The sequence below is a fragment of the Mastigoproctus giganteus genome, chromosome 13 (assembly GCF_048544385.1).
Source record: "Mastigoproctus giganteus isolate SK-2022 chromosome 13, ASM4854438v1, whole genome shotgun sequence".
Classification (NCBI taxonomy): Eukaryota; Metazoa; Arthropoda; class Arachnida; order Uropygi; family Thelyphonidae; genus Mastigoproctus; species Mastigoproctus giganteus.
The window spans coordinates 108,125,849-108,153,663 of NC_143587.1; the positions used below are offsets into that span (position 1 = coordinate 108,125,849).

A 27,815-nucleotide genomic window follows, 5' to 3' on the forward strand; every position below is an offset into this window, starting at 1 on the left:
ATTCCCCCAAAGTGTAGGGTAATCCTTTGGTCAGGTTGTGCGTCATTCTGTCGTATATAACTTCTAGGTCCAGGGGCAGGACTTGGAGGGCATGCGTACTATCAGTACTGCAGGCATGGGTGATGACCAGAAGAATTGAGCATTGTATAGGGTCCAAGATCTTTATATTAACCACCACCTTGCACCTTCACGATGGTGCAAGGTGGTGGTTAATAAAAAGGAGGTTATACCCAGGATTACTAAAACCTCCATGCACAAGTACATGGTAGGTGACCACCCAGGTGTGAACCAACGTAAGCAGGGGTCGAGGTGAGGTGCCCACACCACATGAAGGAATGCCGCCCCTCTGTGTTACCAGGCAGTACTAGGTGGTAGATAACTCTCATCAACCAGTGCAATACTTTTCTCATTGGAGGCTTGAAGTGGTGGAACCCATGTTTAGTCTATAGAGCTAAGTTCCGGTCAACCCTTCCTTATCTCTTCCATCATACAGTATGATTGATGACTTTTGAGGTTATGATGAACATTGTTGCGAGATCCAATATTCCTTACATTTCGAGGGTACGGCTCTAAAACGGTGTTCGCAGGCCGGCCGCTAGTTAGTATGCCAGACCGAACCTATTGTAACTCTCTAGGAGGCTTCCGGATCAGCTAGTGTATAATCTTGCAACCTCTACTCTGCCAGATAGTGACTGGGGGGGAGGGTCAGAGTAGTGTGTATGTGGGGAGCATTGCTGAGGCCATGTTATGTCAAGGATCTGGGTATATTATTACCATGTGTACGCCATATCCAAAAATTTCATTACTTCATACAGTATGTCCGACCCACTTTTTCTTACTACTGAATACACCATGAATTGTCAAACTAATAGAGCAAACTTATCTGCGAAAAGATCTAAACCTCCCAAGTACTTCCTAATTCATTTCACATATATATACGTAGTCTCGATTCTAATCTCAATGATGTCCATTTCCACTTGCAGTCTGCCAAACCCCATATACTTTTTCTGACCGAATTTCAGTTATCGGTTGCTTCAACTACTGCTCATCTCAGATGCCCAAATTATTCGCTGTATGATTCCTTTCGCCTCAAAGGTGGTACTTGTGCATATGTCCGTTCCGATATTCCCTGTCAGAGACTTGATAGTTTGGAATCTACTTTTTGATCTTCTCTGGCTTAAAATCTTTCTACCTCATTGTATAAAATTCGTCTGTTGTCTCTACCGTTCTCCCAACTCCACTAATCACTCGGAGCTCTTTGACTTCCTCTCTTTGCAACTTGACTTTCTCCAGTCCAACTTTGCTAACAGTGAGGTCATTTTCCTTAGTGATTTTAATGTTCACAACTCCAGCTGGCTTCCGTTTTCTAGTCATACCGAACCAGCTGGTCGAGATGCTGAGGCTTTTGCAATTACTAATGACCTCGCACAGATTGTTCAAATACTTACAAGAATACCAGACAATCCTAATCATACAGCCAACATGCTTGATCTTTTTCTCACAAACAACCCTTCTAAGTACACAGTCGAAGTGAGAGGTCCTTTAGGCACTTCAGATCACAACTTGGTGATTGTCTCTTCTCCAATGGAACCTTTATCTCATGGCTATTCCCAACCTCGTGTTGTTTGGCATTACAAGAATGCGAGATTTCCTTTCCTTGGTCGGATTACTGTTTCAAAACTTCTGATGTCAGCGTATGCTCAGATCGTGTCAGTGAAATTATTCTTGCAGGAATGGAATCCTTTATCCCACACTCCACTTTGAAACCTCTAAACCTTGGTTTTTTAATAAATGTGCTAAGGCTGTTTAAGAGAAGAATGTTGCATATCCTAATTGGCTTGTTTCTAATTCTTCAGTTTCATTTTCTGCTTACACCAAAGCTCACAACAATTGTAAAGCAGTTATTAATCGGTCCAAATGAGAGTTTGAACAGGCTAAGAGTAGAAACCAAATGAGAGTTTGAACAGGCTAAGAGTAGAAAACTTGCTTTTTGCCCTAATGCTAACCGAGCATTCTGGTCCCTTGCCAAAGCTATTGGCCGCAACTTTTGCCCATCTCTGCTCCCACCTCTGTTCAAACCAGCTGGTTCTGTTGTCACTTCAGCCAATGATAAAGCTGACCTGCTAGCATCCCATTTTTCTTCCAACTCATATATTAATGATCTTGGTAAAACACCTCCCACCATTCCCAACACACTCCATTCAATGCCTCCTATAGTATTCCGTCAAAAGGAAGTCAGAAGGATTTTGACAAATCTTGATATTAAGAAAGCTCCAGGTCTCGATGGTATTTCTCCACTTTTTCTCAAATCCTGTGCTCTTGAACTTGCTCCTATTCTTTGCCGCCTTTTTTCACTTTCTTATTCCAAAGGTGTTTTTCCTTCTGCGTGGAAATTTGCTTATAGCCAGCCAGTTCCTAAAAAGGGTGACAAATCCCTCCCATCCAATTATCGTCCCATTGCAATTACTTCTACTCTTTCTAAAGTAATGGAGAAATCAATTAACCACCAACTCTTAAACTACCTAGAAACCTTCCGTCAGTGTCGATTCACTGGTGATGTTCTGGCTTATGTTACCCATTTATGGAATAATTCAATGGAAAGGTTTGGCAAAAACCAAGTAGTTGCTCTTGACATCCTAAAGGCTTTCAATCATGTTTGGCATAAAGGTCTTCTAAACAAGCTTCCATCTTATGGTTTACCAACTGTTTTTAGTAATTGGTTATCCAGTTTTCTCTCTGATCACTCACTGAGGGTGATGGTAGATGGCCCTCTGTCTTCTAACATCTTCATTAATGCCAGTGTCCCCCAAGGTTCAGTTCTTTCCTCCACTCTTTTCCTCCTGTATATTAATGACCTTCTTCCATTGACTGGAAATCCTATCCATAGTTTTGCCGATGATAGCACATTGCTTTCCACTTTGAGAAACCTTGCCCTGTTCAATCAGCTTCAACTTCTCGAAAATCTGCTACCAATTCCTTAAATGCCGATCATCAGGTAATTCTCCAGTGTGGCAAAGACAACTTAGTTGATTTCAATCCTTCTAAAACTCGGTCTTGTCTTATATCTCGCAAAAAGGATTCTTCTGCTCCTATGCTTACCTTTAGTGGCACTCCGATTTCTAGGCAAAATGATATATCTCTTTTGGGGGATTACCCTGACTTCTAATCTCTCCTGGCACAAGCACATTTAGATATATTGCTTCCTCTGCATCTAAAAAAACTTGGTTTTCTCTTTCGCTCTCGCTGTTACTTTTCTTCCAAACAGCTGCTCACTCTGTATAAATCGTAAATCCGCCCTACCATGGAATATTGTTCCCACATCTGGGATGGCGCCTCCAAAACCTCTCTCAGGCTTCTTGATTCCATTCAGAAGAGGGCAGTTAGGTTAATTAATGATTCATCTCTAACAGTCTCTCTCCACTCGCTGTCTCATAGACGTACTGTTTCTGCTGCATGCCTCTTCTACAGATACTTTCATGGACACTGTTCTTCTGAATTGGCTTCTGTAATTACCGCTCTCTCATTCAAAATAGTCCCAACACGTGCCGCCACCAGCCAACATCCATTTACTATCCAACTTCAAACTCACAGAACCAACTTTTCATCTTCCTCGTTTATTCATTCAACCTTCCTTCATACGTATTTCCTGAAAATTACAGTCTACAGAAGTTAAAATCCAGTGTCAACAAATATCTTCTTTCGTCTTCTCCAACCCAAGCACAGTACTAAGTACTATGGGTTCTAATACCTCTCGTGTTTCGGGTTTACATAAAAAAAAAAAAAAAAAAATCTGTTGTGACCCTATGGAACCACACGTAGGGATCGTACATAATTGCCGGAGTGAAGAAAGCTTTATAGTACAGTGTTAGTGTGAGTTTTTTTTTTTGCCCCCAGTCCTTTCTTCAGGAGAAATGTTTAAATAGACCTGTGTGGAACCTGGAAGGGAGACTAGGATATGCTCGTCCGACTGTAGGCAGGAACTTCCTGGTAATTTCCCCTTTTGTTGAAGTAGACCACCTTTCCTTCCATGCCTGCTGCACATGATTCTCAAGTTTCTCAAGTCTGGGCCTTTCTTCTCTTCTATTCCCTGCCAGGTTGCTGGGGTGTATTCCCCCAAAGTGTAAGGTAATCCTTTGATCAGTTAGTGCATCATTCTGCCATGTATAACTTCTAGGTCCAGGGGCAGGACCCCCGCCAGGACTTGGAGGGCATGTGTACTAACAGTACGACAGGCACGGGTGATGACCAGGAGAATTGAGCATTGTATAGTGTCCAAGATCTTTTTGTTAATCACCGTTGTGGCCCTATGGAACCACACAGAGAAAGCATACATAATCACCAGGGTGAAGAAAGCTTTATAGTACAGTGTTTGTGTGTTTTTTTTTGAGCCCCCAGTCATTTCTTGTTATTCTGGCTATTAATCCAGCATATCTTCATATTTTTTTCCTCAAGTATTTGAGATGAGGGTGGAAGAACAGGTTGGTGTCTAGAATTTTACTTTAGATGCTTCAGTTCAGTGACTAGTTTGATTGTCTAGCCATGGATTTTAATTTGTGGTGGTCCTCTTAAGTTCAGTCTGCCTTTCAACGGTTTTGATTTTGTAGATAATATTTTTAAGAAGTGGATAGTGACCCAGTCTTGAAGGATCTTAAGTGCTTGGCTTGCTTTGACTTCCATTTGTGCTTGGCTTTCAGCAGCGATTGTAAGTATTAAATCAGTATTGGGAATGGACTCTATTCTCTTCAAACCAGCAATCTGCTAGAATGTTCAGTCTTTGGAATGCTGAAACCATTCCTTCAACATGGCTATGTTGAAAATTGAAGAAATTAGCACTTCACTGGATATTTGAGCCCACATCATGACGTGTGGTGAGTAAAAATCCTGTACCCACTGCTGTAGCACTTCCTCCAGTGGGTACAGGATTTTTGCTCTACTTTTGTTAAGGGTGTGTAGCAAAATCAGGCCCACCTACACTTGGTTAAGGGCAGATGCTAGGAAGCAGTTTTTCAGGTGGTCACAGCTTCTTGGTGGCTAAGATGAACAATGTAACCTACACCTACTACGTGAATAACACTATGCACACCTGGCCTCATTTACGGTGATTGCATCCTTCATAAGAGAACTTCGGCAGAGTTGAACTTATGTTCCAGGAGCCACCCTGGAACAAAACAAAAACAAAGCTGTGGGTTAGTTTTATTCCAGAAATACTCATTTCTATTATGAGTGCTTCAGTAAATTGCCCTTCACCCGAGAAGAAAACTTTAGTACTTTGTGGGAAGAGTCATAAATACCTTAAGTAACTTTGTCCAAGCAGTACTTTTTGTTTCACATATCACTAAATTTAGTTTAAAATGCAGGCTTGAAGGAATTCATTTGAAGATCATGTGTATTAATTAGTACTACTAATAAGGGAGGTATCTGGTGCCAAATCAAATTGTCTGTAAAACTTGAAAGAAATGCATATAATTCTCAGAAGTTACCAGAATAATATGAATATGAAAAGTGTTGTACTATGAAATAAAAACATTAAACTTTGTAATGCTATACTTTTTTACACTTTCTTTGTTGGTATAGAAGAGCCTGAAATAAAGAAATATTGCTGTGCTGTGCTGTATTAGGCAGTGGGAACTCTGACTAAAGCTAATTTAAAACCTGGAAAAAAGCTCTCAGATACCCTACTAAGCATGTCAGACCTGTCTCATGTGCTTAGCAGGCTGATGGAAAGTTATAGTGAGGAAAATCGTAGTTACCTGTCACTCTTTGTTGTGAAAATATTTTAACTGATAGCAAGTGCTATCAGACTGAGGTAATTACATCACTAGGTTCCAATATTGGAGGAAAATCATGTTTAGTTGCACTGTTCATTATTTCCAAAGTCCATTAAAGCGAAGAACTTTGTTAAATTTTCTGTAAAGTCTCACTGATCTTTCATGGTTTTCCTGGTCTTTGGACATTTGTGCCCCAAACACTCTTTACAAGTTATTCTTCTACACTAGCAGGGTGCCCAAGTCTAAAACAAAAACTATTAATTAACCTGGAAAATCATGTGGGGTCGCTTCAACCCTGCCTGACTAACAGCATTTTGTGCTTCATCTACTCTATTAACACAGCTGAAACTCCTAATACCTGTTGTTTTAAATGATTTCTTTGAAATTTTTGCAGAAAATTCTAGAAATGTTGGTTAATTATTGCAGTTATTAAAAATCATGATTAAGTTAAGTCTAATTATAGTATATACATGTTGATACGTGCAATGGAAGAGGTACTGATAATAATTTTACTTTACTACCATGCAAATTTTCACCAATTGGTAATGCTTTCATGTTTCATGACATTGATGCACCATCTAGAATCAAACTGTTTGCTTCACATTTCATGCAGCAGGATTTGCTGCTGGTGACATGCTCTCCAACAGATCTAAAGTGAGTTTTTTTTTTTTTTTTTTAATTTTGAAAAATTAATTAAAAATATGATTTTAATATAAACATAGGTTTTTCACAATTGTGTTCAGAAAAGACAAATTATAGGTGGCATCAAAAAAAATTAACTACTCTGAATTTTTTTTGAAATTTTTTCTCAGAGGAATTTTGCATTTTCCCACGACTAATACAGAGTTAATAATATAGTAAAAATAAACCAGAAGCAACAAGACGTTTCGATTACCTTATACAATGGGAAAGGTTATGCAGTTGCATTTCAGAAAAAAAATTAAACAAAATTTAAAAAGAAACTGTCTTCTTACAATGAATTTTAGTATTAATTCAGTATAGTGTTGAGAGTCAGTATGCATCATCTAATTAGAAAAATTGTATAACAAGTATACTCACTCTCCATGAACCAATTCTCAATGAATATGGCATACTCCATTGGTGGTTCATGAAGGAATTTAAAGCAAGTACTGTAAAGTTTAAAATCAGTTAAATATTTTTAATAATTTTAATGATTAAAATATATTAAATTTAGTATACCATATGACACACACACACACACACACACACACACACACACACACACACACACACACACACACACACAGTAAAAGAGTGAGAGAGAGAGAGAGAGAGTAAAAAGAATATAACATGAAAGCATTATAGGCAGAACCCTTTGGAGTCTATTTTTTGGTAGAAATTATAGTCTAACTTGGTTATAACGAGCACAGCAATAACAAGATTACAGCTGTAATGAGCAAAAAGCCATAATGATTTTAATTTACGTGTATTCCCATACAATTGCTCATTGTTATAACGAGCATACTAACACAGCTATACTGTACAAATTTTGGTTACTATGCAAACTTTCTTAATTGCTTGGGTAGTCGGAAAAACCCAATCCTTGGAATAGACAAAAATGAAAGGAGCAACTTAGCTTTTATGACCACCCACATCAGATTAGGTGCTAGTTTATAATCTAACATTGTGCTTTCTGGGATGGGGGATATACAATTAGTGCTTTGGAATTCTTGTAATTTATATGATCGCTATTTACAGATTGTCTTGTATTCACTAAACCATAAATTTATTTCAAGACTTCTAAGAATTTTGGAAACCATAATTGTTTGTATGCAGATCACTTTACTGTCATTTTAAAATAAAATCAGTTAGAAATGAACCCTTCCTTTGGAAACATGTCTACTAACAAAAAGTCTCTCTCGATTCATGAAAAAGTTGAAATTGTGTTTATTATTAATTAGTATTGCTTTTAATTACAGAGAAATAAATTGTTTAGTATTAAGTGTGTTGTAGTTTATACAAACATTTTAATACAAATAATATGTAGGTATATACTAATATTATTTTTTTCTCTAATTGATTGATTTTTTTTGAATCAATCTTTTTATCAAGTTATTGAGAATTAAAAGAAAATAGGAGTTAGATTAACTCATCACTGATATAGTGAGTATGGTTGTAACGAGGAAATTGTCGGTCCCTTGATGCTTGTTATAACCAGTTCGACTGTATTTTATTTTTACCTGTTATTTTTTTTAAAAAAATAGGTATTTGTCCAAAAATGGGATTGGTGCCTACCACTCTCTCAAATCTGGTAGGCAGATAAAGGGACTACTGCTTTAAATGATCAAACCTCAGTATTTGCTTTTTTCTTTCTTTCTTTCTTTTTTTTTTTTTTTTTTTCTAATAACTGCATACCTTTCAACTTAGATTTTAGTCAGAGGATTTCTAATTCTCTGGCTGGGGCTTCCACAACTCTACTTATGACCACATGCCAGTGTGACTTTACAGCATTAAATTAAAAAAATATATATCTAGAGTTTGTATGCCATACATTTTGCAAGTATTTTTATATACAGCAGGCCCTCGTTATAACACGGTTCGCTTTATCTGATTCTCTATAACGCTGTTCTTATATTATAACCTGTATCTGACTATAACGCTGTCACAAGTTATAGTCAGTATCTGAATCTGACTATAACGCTGTTTTACAGATTGCATTTTTGGCATATTTAATGAAATCATTTCATTTGATGGAGTCGATAGCTTGAAAATGAATAGCAAAACAGCATTAAAACGTTTCCCATGCTGACTTCAGAAATTTTTTCCATGCTCCGTGGAAATTTTCTCGCACGCTAATTTAATTGCAGGATAGTGACTTGTTACATAGTTCAGAGATCAACATTTTTAAAAAATGATCAAGTATATTGCTTGTAATATTTGCATTACATGCATTTATCTGAAGTTTAGTCATCACTCAGTACAGTGTTAGACATCGTCCGCAATGGACAGTTTACTCAAACATTGTATCATAATTAATGCAACCAATGCAGTTACATTTTCAAAGAGTTGTTAATGGTGGATAAGAATGAAAAAGCAGTGCGAAGACTACAAATGTAAGAAAAATACCAAATTTGAAAATTAAATTAGACGTTTTGAAGCAAATCGATTCTGGTCAACGATAAGCGGATGTGTGCCATAATTTAGGACTGTCAAGTTTAACTGTAAGAACAATTATAAAGAATTAATTTTAGCAGAGGGAAAGACAGTGTTCCACTCCAAGCAACTAGGGCTAGGCTGGCTATTAGGATTGAAATGGAGAGACTTTAACTAATTTTATTGAAGATAATATTCAATGCAGAATTCAGTTAAGTTAAATATTAAAAAAGAGAGAGAGAGATTAGCCTATATGATGATCTGCAGAAAACTCACCAAAAAAAAAAAATGTTGAACCATTTAAAACTAGTAAGGGCTGGTTGAATAGATTTTAAAATCAAGGGAGAAGCCGCAAGTGCAGATCAAAGAGCCGAAACTTTCAAAAAAGAACTTAAAATTATTGAAGAGGGATATTATGTGTTATACTTCTCAACAAGTTTCTAACATAGATGAAGCAGGACTTTTTTGGAAACAAATGCCTAAAAGAAGTTTCATATTGAAAGAAGAAGAAAAAAACATGCCAGGTTTCAAAGCTTTATTGTTGGGTAGTAACACTGCAGGAGATTTAAAATTAAACCCCCTTTTAGTTAACTAGGAAGAGGGCCAAAGTACAACTCAAAATCGACACATTTTTCATGATTAAATTAAATTTAATTAAATTAAATCAATTTAGATCAGTTAAATTCATGATTTTAATTGGAATTTTAAGTTTAATTTTGATGCGTAAGTAGTTACCACATAATTATGTACGTATGTAATGCAGAATATTTTATATGTACAAATATTTGAATATTAAATATTTTAACCGACATTTGTGCATCTTTTCGCTACCGTTTATTATGGCACCGACTACAACTCACAAATACATATGTTACCTTATGGGAACGCGGCTCTCGCTTAGAGTGGATTCACTTGGCACTCAGTTTTTCCAGAACAAATTCACAGTGTTAAGTGGGGGGTCACCTGTATTTGATTTTTATAATGAAGATTTAACTTTTATCTTAATTTCATTTCTTTTTTTTTTTTTCTTGTAAGTTATGACTTACAAGAAAAAAAAAAACATTAATGACTCATCTGAAGTTGAATGCATCAACATTGTTATTGGTTGTCAGGTTTGTTCTTGATTTGTAGTTGGTTGTTGAATGAGAATTTGTTTGTGAAGAAATTTAATGACTTTGAATTTATTAAGCAAAATCAGTTTGCATATTTTGGATTAGTTCTCTTATAGTCAGTTAATGTCAAGATTTAGCATTAGTCAATGGTATGTAATTGAACCAAATGGGGAGGGGAAACAAAAATAGATGAAACAAAGAGCTTTAAAATAGTTTATATATGCACTTCTGACATGCAATTTATCCTCTGCATTGTGTTGATATGCATTGATTTATTAATTTGGAAAGGTTGGGAATACCACTTCAACACTGGTTAAACTTTGCTCTGGTGCATTTTGGCTAAAGCTAGATCTCTATTAAACCTGTTTTTCAATATTCATAACTGTAGGTTTATTTATTTATTTTTTTTATTTGTATTTTTTTTTTTTTTTTACATTTTCAAACATTTATGTATCCATGTAATTTTTCTTGATTTAAATAAAAAAAAAAATGATAATGATGACAAGATATCAAAAGCAGCCAGAACACAAGGAGACACCTCCTTCAGCTCATCATCCCTTAAACAAAGGCTCAATTACCGAAAGATAATCCAAAGGCCAGTGTACTGCATAAGGTGTGGGTGTGGAGCCATATACAGTGTGGGACCATTTTCCGGAAGCCCAGAAACCAATAAAGTGAAATATTTAAAAAGCTTATATTATCGGTATTGCTCACAATCTGTGTTTTTAATAACTTTAACATTGACTTAGTCATGTATACATATACTGTTAGTATGAATCAGAGCCGTAATGCTCAATACGTTCTACGTAGATATCAGTATTTGCAATTTTTTTCGTTAAATTCTTTTAATTAATTTTCTTATTTTCAATTGTGTTAAATTGATTTTTAATTATGTTTTAAATTATTTGTTACTCTAATGTAAGTTTTTCCTTTTAATTTCTGGAGAGTATCATACGGAAGTGTTTTACGTATTATATTGAGGTAAACTTCTCTTATTATTTTTACAAATACATATACTGTATATACAGAGCCATAATTGAGGGCAGGGCAACTGGAGCACAACCTTGTAAGCGGGTGCCAAATGGAAATTTTATTATACGCTATTTTATAGATAACTGAAAGAAGCAATTTGCAATTGCTTCCCATTTAATACAAACTATAATATGAACTAAAAATATTCATCTGCTGTTAGGAAACAACCGACTGACTGTGTATGCACCGGTAATATCGAACATGACTGAAAGAAAAAGAAACTGCTATAAAAGTCCTAAGAATATTAATATAAAAGTTATTTTTAAAAAATACTTTTTAAAAATTCTTACTACTTTAGCTTTTAACTTTGTTTACTTATAGATACCCGTAATCATTATGTCAAGAAGGCCTGCAGAGAAACCTCTGGGTGGTAAGACTACCAAAAGGAAGCACATGTCTCTAAACATTAAGGATAAGGTGGAGTTACTAAAACATCTGTAAAAAGGTGCATCAGTCAAGTTTTTGTGTGATGAGTATGGCATTGTTTCATCTACCATCTATGATTTAATGAAACAGAAAGAAAAACTTAATTTTATGGTGATGGTGATTTACCCGAGTTAATGGAACTCAGGAAGACAGTGTTAATGGAATGGATCCAACAGCGCCAAAGTAAAAAATGTTCTCTCAATCGTTCTTTCCTTTCCACGAGCAGTTAGGCATAACAACACTCTTCGAGTATACATCAGGCTGGTATGCAAAATTTAAGAAACTTAATGGTCTTCATATTTTGGCAGTGTGTGGTTAAAAGGCATCACCTTATTATGATGCTGCAGAGGCATATTTGGGTGAGTTTGCAAAATTAATTGATAATAAGTTTACAGAGAAGGTGTATAATGCTGATGAGACTTCTTTATATTGGTGGTATATTTCTAAAAGAAAGGATAACAGTTTTATGTTGTGCAAATGCTGTGGGGTCACATAAAATGAAACTGCTTGTTATTGGTAAAAGCAAAAATCCAAGAACTTTCAAAGGAGTAAATGCCTTTCCAATTATTTACAAGGCAAACAAATGAGCATCGATTATCAAACCAATCTTCCTTGATTATTTTGAAAACCATTTTGTACCAGAGGCTAAAGCACACGTCTTCAGGGCTTCCCAGTGAAAGCAAAATAATGTTAATTAATTCTTAATATTGTTCAGCACATCCTGATGCACAGTTTCCTTATCAAAGATAATGTTTGCCGTATATCTGCCACCTAACTGTACATCCTTGATCCAGCCAGTGGATCAAGGGATACAGAGGTCATTCAAGGCAATTTATAAGAATGAATTCATGCATAGAATGCTCACAGAATGCAACAAGGGTGTTTGGAATAAAGAGATTTCAAAAAGATTTTAATATTAAGGATGCAATTTGGATTGCTGCAAAAGCCTGGGACAGGGTTGATGAAGACACTAAAACATGGTTGGCATAATTTATGGAGGAAAGAATCAGTCTTTGATGGTGATCATGAACAAGAACATGATTTCATTGGATGTCAAGAGAGAAGAAAATTGTCGATGACTTGATGAATTTTGCTAAAGGTTTGTCATGTCCCGAGGGCCACCTGTTGGATTATGATGCAGTGGAAGAGTGCCTCCATATTGATGATGATGCTCCAGTTACCCTCAGACTAATAGACAGTGAAATCTGTGACATGGTAATGAATGAAAATGAAGATAACGAGAGTGATGACAATGATATTGTTGGAAAAAAAATCAGTATTGTAAGAATGATAAGCCTTACAGAACTGATTCGTGGAATGAAGGAGTTTTTGCTACACAGCCTCACATAATGTCTCTTTATAAAATTCAAGAATTGCTTATAAAAGAAAGATGAAAATATCTAAAACAACTTAGTTTAAAGGATATATTTTGGAAACTGGTTTCCAAGGTAAACTCTTCAGGCACTTGTATAGCATCTATGCCTGAATCCCAGCCTTCAGCTTCTGGTGTGTCTATTCCATCAACTACATCTTCCCAAAACTGTCAAGATATTTCTTCTGATGATGCCATGTAATTGATAGGCATCAACTCAGCTCAATAAATATATTTTATTTTCTTGCATTTCTTCTTGTTTTTTGTGCATTTGAAGCCTGGCTACCCGAATTCCGGAAACCTCCCACCCCATCCTGTAAACATCAGGTTACTGGGTAGCCAGATAAATGGTCCCACACCTGTACATTGTAGAATCCTACAGGTGTCTTCAGTTAACACTTGAAGAACACAGGAAGGATGTGCAGTATCGTAGATCCAACTAATCGGATACAATCTTCCAACAGTTGGCAATCTCTGACAATTTGAGGACGCAACTGTACTTGCCACAGATCAAAACTACAAAAGGACCTTCAAGGAGCCTATTTTTTATTAAATTCTGCAATGACCTTTCCGTTAACAAAAAATAGGGATCAAATTTTGATAGCCTATATTTCAGTATTTTCAAAACAACAATAGAAAAGGAAATGAAGAAACGGTTACATTCCAGGGCTCTTTAAGATGGTATGCCACCCAGGTATCCAAAACTCCAGCAGAATCCCTGGCTCAAATCTTTAGCCTGGAACCAACTCTCCATATTTGACCTTCATCTTAAACTATATTCAACATTAGTCCATCTGCCCTTTATAACCTCATATCGTATCTGATTCTCTTTATTATATAGCCCTGTATGATGGAAGTTTTTTTTGTTGTTTGTGTTACAGTACAGGAAGTAAGAAGTCTGTTTCTTCCAAAGTGTATGTATAGTTGTCCTGTTTCTATTTAATATTGTGGTTTAACTTGTCTATAGAGTTCTAAATCTTTTATTCTCAACATTATATTAATGCAAGTGTATACGTTCCTTAACTTAATCTTAGTTGTAATTTCTTAATTTCATGGTAATTTTCATGTTGTGAAGATGTTCTTATGTCCCCCCCATAGCATTTATGGTCTGAAGATGTTATTCATCAAGAATCTTGAAATGTCAGTCTAACAAATTAATGTAGTATTGAGTTTGTATTATATGTGAGTGTAATAAAATCTACTTGTTAAGAATTTTCATGTGGTATAATAGTGTTATTTTATTATATATATATATATTTATTATGTAGAAAGTGCGAAGAAGATTTTTGTTTAATCCTATTGAATCTACAGTATACACCAGAAGTGAATTCGGCGAAATGGATAAGAATGTAGCGATATATGGTAGGATGAGCTGACCAGGTAAGATATGAAAAAGAGAGACAGATAGTTGGCAAAAAAATTAAAATAAGAAATGAAAAGGCAACCAAAATAAGACTAAATTGCAGTGTTTTTCACAATTTCAGTGTCTTCATTAGAAGCCGTCCACTGAAATTATGAGAAAGATGGCAATGTTCTTGCTTCTGTTTCTGACATGTTCTGTATGCTAAGGCGCACGTGTGCTGTAGATACATGTTAAAAACGAAATTTGAAATTTTGAAAATTTTGTGGCAAGAATAAGGTCTAATAAATTGTGCCAATAAATGTAATTATATTATTTGTAAAATAATAAGAGAAGTTTACCTCAATATAGTATGTAGAACACTTCCACATGATACTCTCCAGAAATTAAAAACAAAAAGAGTATCACGTGAAAGTATTCTACGTACTATATTGAAGTAAACTTCTCTTATTATTTTACAAATATTGATATCAATGTAGGACATATTGAGCATTACAGCTCTGGTTCATTCTATGTAATTATGTTATGTAGGGCATAAGATCATGGATGACCTTACAGAAGCAAGTAAAAAGAATTGAAAAACTCAAGTAATGATATTGGAATGTAGGAATAGGCGAGAAGAAAAGAACTTGCCGTTGTCTTGTAAGACTGAAAATGACCAAGATGGCAGCATGCCAGTATATTTATGTATAGGTATGCTAGTGGTTCCTAGCATTAGAAAATGGTGTGGAAAAAAAAAAGTGTAGGCTAGTTGGATACATAAATTGAAATGCAGTATGTGGTGATGAATGCTGTTAAACACATGGTGCCCAAACTGCCCAGGATAGTTGAGAGATATAATGGCTTACAAAGTAGCAGGGAAAAGCAGCTAAACTTTGTTAAGGCGGAAAAAGATTGGGTAAAGTAAGAAGGTAGTTTCCTGCATATTGCGTTCGATAAACTAATGGCTCACAGGACATAAGAAGTAGGGACAAGTAAAGCAGTATTGAGCAGCCTACTTCTTATGCCCTGTGAGCCATTAGTTTATCAAATGCAATATGCGGGATACTACCTTCTTATTTTACCCAATCTTTTTTTGCCTTAACAAAGTTTAGCTGCTTTTCACCCCTACTTTGTAAGCCATTATATCTCTCAACTATCCTGGGCAGTTTAAGTATCATGTATTTAACAGCATTCATTACCACATATTGCATTTCAATTTATACATCCAACTAGCCTACAGACACCATACCATACAAAATTCTCTCCCCCCTCCCCGCCGCACCATTTTCTAACACCAGGAGCCACTAGTGTACCTACACATTAATAATACTGGCATGCCGCCCGCTACCTTGGTCATTTTCAGTCTTACAAGGTAACTTCTTGCCTATTCCTACATTCCGATATCATTACTTCAGTTTTTCAATTCTTTTTACTTGCTTCTGTAAGGTCATCCATGATCTGTATCCCTACATAATTACATTTATTGGCACAATTTATTAGACCTTATTCTTGTCACAAAATTTCAAATTTCTTTCTTAACACATGTCTACAGAACACATGCACCTTAGCATACAGAACATGTTGGAAACAGAAGCAAGAACATTGCAGTCTTTCTCATAATTTTGGTGGATGGCTTCTGATGAAGATGCTGAAATTGGGAAAAAACACTGCAATTTAGTCTTATTTTGGTTGCCTTTCCATTTCTTATTTTAATTTCTTGCCAACTATCTGTCTCACTTTTTCATATCTTACCTGGTCACCTCATCCTACCATATCGCTATATTCCTTATCCATTTCGTTGAATTCACTCCTGGTGTATACTGTAGATTCAATAGGATTAAACAAAAATCTTCTTCACACTTTCTACATACTATATACAGGGCATCTATAAATAGTGGGAACACTTTCAGTAATTTATTGCACATGGAGTAAGAGAAATACCATTTACTTATTTATATCATGTGAAAGAGAAAACATGAAAGTTTCCCAGATATTACTGCCGAGGTGTGTAGTTCCATCATTCACCGCCAGTTGGCATTACATGTCGTACCTCTACTAGATGCATAGCCATGTTAAAAGATGGTTTCAACAAAGTTGAAAGAATGATTTCTTCTTGTGGGACTACATAAAGGATCGTGTTTATGTACCACCTTTGCCACATGACATCCAGGAACTAAAGCAGAGAATTGAAGAAGCTACCACTACAGTCACACAGGATATGCTGGACAAGGTATGGCAAGGGTTCGATTGCAGTGTCACACATAGTTCCCACATTGAATCGTTGTAGTGATGTGATGTAAAAAAAAAAAAAAATTGACATTTTCTCTTTCACAAGGTATGTATATGACACTAATATCTGTCGTAGTCTTTGTGTAATAAATTACTCAAAGTGTTCCCACCATTCATAAACACCCTGTATATACACATTATGGCTGCAGGGTACATTTTGCTAATGCAGTGTCCCTGATCCATAATCAACGTTATCTTCCTTTTCGTACTGTTACTCTCCACCCTCTATGATTACTTAGCTTCCTAATACTATTATTCTTTTATTTTATATATATATATATATATATATGATAAAGATGCAATGAAATTATGAAAGTCTTATCAAATAGGAATGAGCTATAAGAGTTAATGTATATAAGACAGGGTTATGGATCCGGGTACTGCGGTAAACACAGAAAGGACATGCAACCATAATGAATAATAGACAAAAAGGTAAAAATCAGTATATTTGTGTATATGGTAGGGGAGTTGAGCTATCAGGTGTAATAACCATGGAAGAATTGGGAGAACCTGTAAGTAAAAAATTAATTTACCTGAAATAAAAATTTAAAATGCACTTAATAAGGGCATAATTATTGTAAGAACCTAAAGCTGTGGGTCCTAGGACTTTAACTACTTCTTCAAAAGGGTCAGCAGCGAAAGTCGTAGAAGCCACGACAATAGGCCAGGTCTCTGTTATGATGTAAACAGTCATCAGCCATTTTCAATCCACTGCAGGATGAAGGCCTCTCCAGCAATTTCCAGTTCCTTCTGTTTTGTGCAATGGCCATCCATTTACTACCCACAAACTCATGAATTTCATCTGTCCATCTTCATTGTCTTCCAGGTTTCCTCTTAGCTCCTTTTGGGTACCATTCTGTTATTTTCTTAGTCCATCTGTCATGTCTTCAAGCTATGTGTCCTGCCCAAGACCATTTTAGTTCTTTTAGTTTTGATAAGAATGTCATTTACTTGAGTTTGCTGCCTAATCCATGTGTTTCTCTTCTTATCTAACAGTCTGATTCCCAATATAATTCGTTTCATTCTTCACTGTATAGTTCTCAGCTTCTCTTCCATTCTTTTGGTGAGTGCCCAAGTTTCACTTCCATAAGTCATGGTGGGGAGTATACATTGGTTCATTATTTTACGTTTCAGATAAATTGGGATATTGCTCCTCAGTATTACTATTCCCTGAATGCCATCCATCCAAAATTTATTCTTCTCTTGTCTTCCATCCATTTATCATTATTACAGCTAATGACTTGTCCCAGATAAGTATATGACTCCATCTTTACAATTACTGCTCCTTCAATCATTATATTCCTTTCTGTGGCATACTTGTTCATCATTACTTTTGTTTTAGCCATATTCATCTTTAGTCCAAAATCCTTACTAACTCTGCATAACTGATTAAGATTTTCCTCTAATTCTTTGGGATCGTGGCTTATAACCACAATGTCATCTGCAAATCCTAAATGGTTTAGGTACTCTCCATTCACATTGACTCCTTTCTGCAACCATTCTAATCTTTTGAAAGCTTCCTCAAGGGCAGCAGTAAACAACTTTGGAGATATTGTGTCTCCTTGTCGAACTCCTTTCTCAATTTTAAATTTATTACTGTCTTTGTCTAGTCTAATAAAGGAAGTAGCATTCTCATATATTTTCTTCAAAATCATAATATGTGGGGTATCTATGCCTTGTCTTTCTAGTGCCCGAAACATTGCCTTATGCTGTATGGAGTCAAATGCCAGGCATAATGGTGTTTTATATTCATTTGCTTTCTCCATTAGCTGTGACATTACGTGAAGGTGATCCATAGTTGAGAATCCTGTCCTAAAGCCAGCTTGCTCTTTCGATTGATTCTCATCAGGTATTCTTTCTAATCTCTTAGTAATGACCCTTGTGAACAACTTGTAGATGTGGGATAACAAGCTAATTGGTCTATAATTTCCAATTTCTGATTTATCTCCTTTCTTATGCAGCAAAGCTGATTGCATTATTCCACTCCTTAGGCACCACACATTTTCTAATGCATTTTGTGAAGAGTCTTGCCAGTTTTTGTGTCATATCTCTTTTTCCTAATTTTAACAACTCTACAGTAACTTCATCTCCCCCCAGAGCTTTCTGATTCTTCATTTTCTCCAATGCATGTTCTACCTCATCAGGAAGGATATCAGGTATGTCGTATGTGTTACTAATTTGCGATCCATCTTCCCCACTGCTGGCATCATTCCCTCACTCCTTGTATAACTCTTTATAGTAGTCTTCTGCTATTTGAATTATGCCTTCTCTGCTATTCATAAGTACACCATTGCTATTCTTCAGTTTCAGTATCATTTGTCTTTCTGTATTACTGCTCATGACTGCTGATTTAAATCCTTTGTTTTCCCTTAATGCTTGTTCTACTTTTCTTGTGTTAAATTTTCTTATGTCCTCTCTGAGTCTCTTTCTAATGGTTTTGCATAACTCAGTATACTCAATTTTCTCCCTGTCAGTGTTTTTCTTGCTCTTCATTTTTTGTCTTCGGTTCATCATGACAAGTGCTTGACTGATATTTTTTTTTTTTTTTAAATTCTTTGGATTTCTTTTTACCTATAGGTTTCTTGGGCTTTATCATTTTCAAAAAGTTGTAACATTCCTTATCGATATCTTGGTCCTGAACAGTCTGCGGAAGCTCAGACTTGTTCTTAAGTTCCAGTACATACTGCTTTTTCTCCTCTTCTGTTATCTCAAAGACCTTTGTATTATTTACTCGAGTCAGTTTTTTCCTTTCTTTTCTTGCATCTATATCAAGTGTGCATCTTACCATTCTGTGATCACTTGAACATTTACCTTGTTCAGGACAGTAACATCATTCACGATATATCTTCTGTTAGTGAGGATGACGTAGATTTCATTAGTTGTTAATCCATTTGGGCTCTTCCATGTCCACTTTGTTCACCCTTTTCTTGAAAAAGTGTTCATTACTGACATTCCTCTAGATTCTGCAAATTCCACAAGTCTTTCGTGGTATTTGTATACATCATAGCCTACCCGACAGAGACCATAAAGAAGAATAAATAAAATAAAAATAATAAGGATAAATAAAATCCTTTGGAAAGAGAAGATTGAAATGTAAACTCAAAAAATCTAAGAGATGGGGCAAAAACAAGAAAACTTACTGTCTGTATGGACTGGAAGACGTTGAAAGTAAACAATATGCAGTAGCATCAGTCTATTTGCAGACAACATTAAAATACTCTACAATAAATTACTGCATAATAAATTCCTGGCTGCTTTCCTCTACTTCACAAAAGCATTTAACATTATTAAATTTAAAAATATTACAAACTATGACCTAGTTTTAAACATCATGTCAGTAGACTAACCTCCTTTACATTCTAGCCTGTACATATTGCATGGTTTCATAACCCCCGCCCCCCAACTCTGTTGTGTCTCGATGTGGAAAGCTCATGCCATGGATTGTCTGTTGATGGGGGTATTATGTTTCTTGTCTTGTCATAATTTTTGTATTTTTATTTTTTATCTAATTTTTTATCTTATTTATATTATTTTGATTTCCTTAACATTGCCACTATTGACTTAAAAAACATGAGGCAATTGTCCAGTCATCCATCCAGGGACCATCTGTGGTATAGGTTTGCACCCCCGGACTGCCCGAGCACTACTTCATTCACCTTAATTTCAATTACTTTCTGCTATTCTTTTTACTACATTTTATTTCTCGTGAGCAATTAGTCTGGCCGAAAGCAATATCGAGATGCTGTTTCTCTGCTATTGCTACTTGTTTCTTCTGTTACAAAGTTTAGTGTCTTTTCCACACTACTTTGTTAGTTTTTGTTTCTCCCTCTGCTGGCTTTTTGCCTCATCTGTTTAATTGCTCACTTCCCTGTCACACGGGTACAGTTCCGGTTTACGTTTTCACACCTCATCCCCTATGTGTCAGTTGAAGTAGTTGGAGCTACTTCAACTTACACGTATAATACACCGCACGTAAACACTCAGCTCTCTCTTTCAATCACCATTTACTTTCAACGTCTTCCGGTCCATACTGTCTGTATGAACCGGAAGACGTTTTCTTGAAACTTGTTTTTTTCCCATCTCTTAGATTTTTTTGAGTTTACATTTCAATCTTCTCTTTCCACAGAATTTTATTTATCATTATTATTTTATTTTATTTATTCTTTTATTCTTCCTTCTGGTCTCTGTCAGGTCAGCTGTGATGTACATCATAACAGATACAGAGACCTGGCCTATAGTAGTGGCTACTATGATTTTCGCTGGCAACCCTTTCGAAGAAGTAGTTAAAGTCCTAGGACCCACAGCTTTAGGTTCTTGCAATAATTATGCCCTTATTTAGTTGCATTTTATTTTTATTTCATGTATACTGATTTTTTACTTACAGGTTCTCCAAATTCTTCCATAGTTATTACACCTGATAGCTCAACTCCCCTACCATATACACAAATATACTGATTTTTACCTTTTTTTTGTCTATATATATATATATATATATATATATATATATATATATATATATCAATTCGTAGGTGTACCTGCGACATACTGTTCTGTGCCTCATAGCAGATGATGATATCCAGCTCAGGACCCTAGGTGTGCCAAGCCCATTAGCGAGTGGTCAGGCACGTGGGTGCATAAGTACACGTGCCTTGAGTGACTGGGGTTCAAGCCTGCGACTGCTAAATACAGTGCTGTTTTTTGTATTCTGTCTATCTTGTGAACTCTGACTGTTTGGTCATCCCGGAGTATAAACAAAATTAATTAATTTATATATATGTATATATGTGTGTGTGTCACAACCTATCCGCTGTGCTGCATGCTAAAAATATCATAAACAGGTACTAGGTAGAAATTTCTAAAACGTGAAATGTAAATATACAATAGGTCAATACAAAAGGGTACTAGGAAAGTTGCAATACAGCTTTGTTTATTTAATTTTTTCAAAGTAATTTCCTCTACATTCAATACACCTCTCCATCCTCCGAAACCAATCTTTAAACCAGTTCTGCCAAGTTTCACTAGGGAGTAAAGCACACTCGTTGTCCCAAGCCTGTAGAAGGTCCTCATCACTGGAAAACTGCCTCCCTTTTAGCTTCATTTTCACATGCGGGAAAAGTGCAAAGTTGCAGGGAGCAAGGTCTGGACTGTAGGGAGGGTACTCGAGAAGTTTTAGTCCTGTCGTGGTCAAATATTCGGTGCAGGCTTTGGCGCGGTGAGCTGGAGCATTTTCGTGATGGAGGTACCAGGTGTCCATTCTTGACTTTGGCCGCAGGTTCTTCATAGATCCAATGACTTTAGGCAGGCATTGTTCAGTATACCACTTAGCTGTGACTGTCTTCTGCGTGTCCAAAACGACACGTTCCACAATTCCACTCGATTTGAAAAATACAGCTATCATTTTCTTCTTTACAGATCGGGATTTTCTGACAATTACGGGTGTGTCATCATCATCAAAGACCCAAACTTTGTTTCGAGCCTTGGTCGGCAGATCGTAATAGTACAGCCAAGTCTCGTCACCTGTCACGATGTTGTTGACATACCGAGATTGTCCCTTATCAAACTTTTTTAACATCTCCCGGCACCAAGTCACACGTCGTGTCATCTGCTCTTCAGTCAGTTGATGCGGCACCCAGAGAGAACAAAGTTTCTTCACGTGCAAATGATCTTGCAGAATCGAACGAATTGCTGGTGCATTTAGGCCCAAAGTATCCTCTATCTGTTGGTAGGTCACTTGCCTGTTTTCGTCAAGCATTTTCCTCACAGCAGTAACGTTTTCCTCCGTAACTGACGTTCGTGGCCTTCCCGGCCTCTCAGAATCCTCCAGAGTGAAATTTCCCCTTTGGAATTCTGTATACCACCTGAATATCGTTGTACGATGTGGACAATCATCATCTATTGCAAGAGTCATTTCTTCTAAGCACTGGTCTATGGTTAAACCACGCACGAAATTATACCGCAAAACTGTCCTTATCTCATTTCGTGACCACGATGCCATCGCAAGCACTTTACACTCTCATTACTAATGAATAACTGAGCCCATCGACTTGGCGCGGCGGCTACTATGCATGTATGAACATGTCTCAAAATGCAGCAACAAGCAGCTTCCTGTGATTCATTGTTGCGTCATATTGCAAAAATTTCCTAGTACCCTTTGTATTTCAGTGTGCGTGTTTTCCCACACATCTACATATTTATATCTCTCTCTCTCTCTCTCTCTCTCTCTCTCTCTCTCTCTCTCTCTCTCTCTCTCTCTCTCTCTCTCTCTCTCTCTCAAGATCTTTATAAATTCCAGAATAAGAAGTTTTACTCTGGATCAGATGGAACCTTCTAACAAGAAATAATTTAAATTTTTCTTATCGATTTTCATCTATAAGGGTGGGCTGAGCAACTGAATTATCATTATGTGTGGGTGCAGGTATGCACACAAATTAAAACATAAACCATAAGAAGGCCATTTATTATATTCACAATTTAGATTTGATATAAAGTTTTTTTTTTTTTGAAAAAAAAAACACTTCCATCTTTCGAATTTTTGAGTGATACTTTTTATCGGAACCGATATCAATACTATGCCAGTTGTATCTTGGGAGCATTCATTTCCAGGGACAAATGTGACTTTTGCAGACTCTATTCTGTAATCATCATTCCTGCTACTTTTTTTGTTTTCACTGTTACATGATTGCCCATTTTTCTGATTGTGTTCTTAATGAGCCCATTTCTTTGAGTTGACAAAACTGTCTTGTGTTATTGGTGCATTTAAAAAAAAAAAAAAATTATTGCATAAGCACAGTACCCTTATCTCACAAACCAAATGATATTTTGCTTTCTCAGCTGTTGTTAGCAATGTTTCTGATGATGTATGATGATTAATTGAATACAATAAATTAGCATTGTAAGTAATTTCTTAGCTATAAAGTGATTATTATTTAGTTATTCAGTTGTAAGGAATCAATTTAAAAATAAAATTAATGTATGGCTCTAATTAAAATTAATTCATATAGACACAAAGAAAGGAGGAAAAGCTACAGACAGAAAACTGGTAGGTTGCCCAGATTTCCACAACGACCTGATGCTTTCCTTCCTGAAGTACATCTTAAAAAGAGAATGGTGAGTATTCATCAATGAGTTTGTCAGATGGAAATAGATACCTGTGAAATGGATATTTGCACTTAGTTTTAAGAACTCAGTCTGAAATATTTACCAGCCAGTGAGTACTTTGGGTTATATCTCATACAACTAAGGTGCCTCCGTGGGCAGGAGCAGCAGTGCATAGCACACGCTTCTTGATTAGACCGGGGTTCGAGCCAGTGATCACCAAATACGGAGGATGCAGAAAGGTCAGGGAATGACCACCGCATATCCCTGAATCAATATGGCCTTAGTTGCTAATGCTCCTAAAAACCAAATAACAAACAATCATACAACTAAATAGCCTAATCATATTGTGATTTTCGGTACATTTCAATATAAGGATTTATTATTTAATGAAAAATTTGGTCTATAAGCAAAAAAACAATTGGCAGAAAGTGATAAAAGCAATCAGTGTTATGAGACTTCACTGAACTACTCACAATTTTTTCAAAAAGCCTGCAATTTTCTGTTCTGACATTTTTAATTAAAATGTACCAGGGTGCTTGATGTCGCAGCATCCCATTCTTTCTGCACCTTCATTTGTTCTGAAATAATTTTAGTATTCTCATCCTGATATATAAATACTTAATCATGGTTTATGAAAGAATAAGAAATTATGTTATTTGATAACTAGAGTTGTTGCACCAGTAAATCCTGTCTGAAGTTTGTTTGCAAATGAATAAAACTACAAATGAGTGAAGTGGGAAGAGAAAAGTAACAAGATTAAAAATAAATTCTACCTGTTCACAATTATACCTCTTGATGCAGCCATTCTTAACTTTTTGAAGTACGGAGGGGTTTCAAAAAGATTTATATTCACCCAGAAGTAGTTATTGTGATAAAGAATTTTTTTTTTGTTTGATACATTGATCTCTATAGTAACCACACAAATTGATTTTGATCAGTCAAATTTTTTTTTTTTCAGTGCCAAATGAAGTTTAAGTGTCACAGTTGACAAAGTGGAGGAATACAGATCACTGATTCAGTTCCTTTTTTTCCTTCTGCAAATGGAAATGCCCAAAACAATCCATGAAGAAATGGTCACTGTTTATGGAGAAGACTGCCCAGGTTAGTGTTGTTGTTCATTGATTCCTCAAACCATTCAAATGTGTAAGAACCTCAGTGCAGGATAAACAAATTGCAGGACACCCAGAAACTACTGTAACAGAAATGTTGCAAAAATTGAGGCATTATTCCTGGAAGATTGCTGTATTAGCATCAAAGAACCAACTGCAGAACTCCAAATTAGAGTAGGGTCTGTGGAGAACATCATCCACCAACAGTTGCATATGAGTAAAGTGTCTGCTAGATGGGTTCCCAGTCTTCAAACCTGTTATCAGAAGAAGGAAAGGACACAAGGTGCCTATGAAATTTTGTCAATATGCCAGGAAAAGCAAGAGGAGCTTTTTTTTCTTGACTAATCACCATGAGTGAAACTCTGATCCATCACCATTATTTCAAAACTAAACAATGTCAAAACAACGGAACGTACAGAATCACCAGCCGCCAAAAAGGCAAAGGTGCAACCAGGTGCTGGCAAAGTGACACTGTTGGTTTTTTGGAATTGACATGGTGTAATACTAACAGATTACCTTTAGAAGGGCTGTACTGTGATGGCAAAGTATTATTTCATCCTCCTCATAAAGCTATTTGCTGCTATAAAAGAAAAAAAGATGGGAAAGCTGTGTGCCTGCATCATGATAATGCCCTTGTGTATTCCTCACATGCTGCAGTATGTGTGCCCATGAATGTGGATTTGAAATATTGATACATCCTGCTTATTCTCCCCCGGCCTTGCGCCCTCTAATTTCTTCCACCTTCCTGCCCTTGAAGTATTTTAAAAATGTCTTAATTTTTATTTTACATTTGCCTTTGAAGGCTATTGCTTTTCCAAGTCACCTTATACTTTTTATCACTACTGTACTTGTAGTGTGAAACTCACCCTGTGCATAACGACGCTCCTCTTCTTTAGAGTGTACATTCATTGGTGCCATGACAGCAATTGCAATACTATCCTACCTTCATTAGTCTGGTCAATGCACAGCAAAAGGTCATTACTCGATTGGATATTGATGAACATTGTGGATATAATATTCATAAAACAGAGAGAAATCAAATGATCTTCGTCTGAGAAAAGAGAGTAATGACAATTAAAAAACAGACTTTAAGGTGAAATCTGAACCTCATAACTGCTGAGTCGATTGTTGTCTGGAGATTCCTTAAGTTGGGAATCGGACTTTCAATCCAGTGACTACCACTGAGAAGTCTAGAAATTCCACCCCATGCAGATGTGAGGTTCATTTTCTCATCATAACAATCCCCTTATCTATTTTGTCCTCAAAATACCAGTCCCTGGGATTTTACTTCCCCACAAAATTAGCATTTTAGCCAACTGAATATATATATATATATATATATATATATATATATATATATATATTCAGATCAGAGACAAAGAACAAGGACTTGTTCTAGGAACTTCTCACTTCAGACTTATTCTCCAGAGACGTCTAAAGAGACTTTTGCTGCTGACCTATTGCTGCCTTCTGAAGACTTCTTACTTGGTCTTCTAACCAATCACAGGCTCCAAAGCCTTTCAGACGTAAACTGTTAGAAGAATCATTGAAGACTAAGACTTAGAGAAGAGACTTTTCCTGAAGGAAGCAAAGATTTTTCTCGTAAATCTCATCCTAACTTTATGACATAATAGCTTAAATATGAATGAAAGTGTCAGATGTTCATAACTTGATAGTCTAATAAGAAACATCCCTCCTTGTAGGAACACTTACTAATATAGTATCACTCTTACATCTTAGTAATTAGTGTTAGACACATGTGAATTCATTTGTATTAATGTAATTCGTTGAGCTTAGACTGTTACATATTGAGTCTATGCAGTACATATACAAATGCTCCTATACACTTGAACTGAAGGATGGGTGTTGGTCCTTAGAATACGAGCAGTGCCAAATGAAGACCACATGAAGAATGCCGACATATTGGTACACGTATTATTAGCCTTACGTATATAGTATATTAGAAGAGGCATAAGATGCAAGAAAGCAAGCTTATGCAGCATCAGCCAAAAAAAAAAAAAAAAAAAAGCTCCCATTTCACTTCTCCATTTGTTCCAAATACCTGTCCAGCTCAGCCTTAAATTTATTTAGGGCTGAGCTGGACAACTTCCACAACAAAGAATGGAAGTCTGTTCCACCAACCAACTACCCGCTGGCTAAAGGCAAACTTCCACACATCTGTCTTTCCTCAATTTGAATTTATGCCCTCTCAGGTGATTATTCTGAGCAAGAGTAAGAATCCCATCAGCATTGAGCATACCCAAACCATTCAAGGCTTTATACACCTCTATCAGATCACATCACCGGTGCCTAGTCTCCAGACACTGTAATTTGCAAAACTTAAGCCTTTTTTTGTAAGAGCAACCCTTGGTTCCATTCACTAATCTTGTTGCCCTTCTCTGTACTCGTTCCAGCAGCTCTACATCCTTCTTGAAATGAGGCCTCCAGACCTGTATACAGTACTCAAGGTGTGGCCTGACCATTTCCTTATACAAGGGAATAATCACCTCCTTATCCCTGCTAGAAAAATTCCTGTATATCATTGACAAGACACCATGAGCTACTCTTGCAGCCCATCTGCACTGCTCAGAGAACTTCATATCTGCCTGCACAATTACCCCCAGGTCCTTTTCATTCTCTACCACTGTCAGTGTAGTACCACAGCGTTGATACGTTTTTCTGGGGTTGCTGCTTTCCATATGTAGTACTTTACATTTGCCACCTCTCAGCCCATCTGCTCAACCTTTCCAGATCCTGTTGCAGCAGCATAGTGTCAGTAGTGTCCTTAACAAATCTGCCAACCTTCGTATCGTCTGCAAACTTGGACATTAAGCTTGATATACCATCATCAATATCATTTATAAATACAGAAAACAACAATGGACCCAACACTGAACCCTGAGAGACTCCACTAATAACATTAGTCCACGATGAGCAGTGTCCATTGATTACCACTCTGTCTTCTCTCACTCAACCATCCCCTTATCTATAGCAGAAATTTGCCTCCAATGCCACACTGCTCCAATTTGTGTAGCAGTCTTCCATGTGCAACAGTATCAAAAGCCTTTCTAAGATCCAAATATATGATATCAAAGTAATTAACTGCATCCAGTTCCTTTGTGACCACATCATAGTATCCAATCAAATTGGTCA

The 27,815-nt window shown here is 36.4% G+C and overlaps 1 protein-coding gene across 6 annotated transcripts in view; it reads left to right on the top strand.

Annotated features, from left to right (window-relative positions):
- Positions 1-27,815, top strand: part of LOC150076347 (phospholipase D1-like) — a 496,427-nt gene that overhangs the window by 86,591 nt on the left and 382,021 nt on the right. For all 6 annotated transcript variants that reach the window (XM_090387709.1, XM_090387710.1, XM_090387707.1 and 3 more), the window contains exon 5: positions 23,457-23,562. In XM_090387709.1, the coding sequence (XP_090243835.1) occupies positions 23,457-23,562 (106 nt within the window). The remainder of the gene's footprint in view (positions 1-23,456; positions 23,563-27,815) is intronic.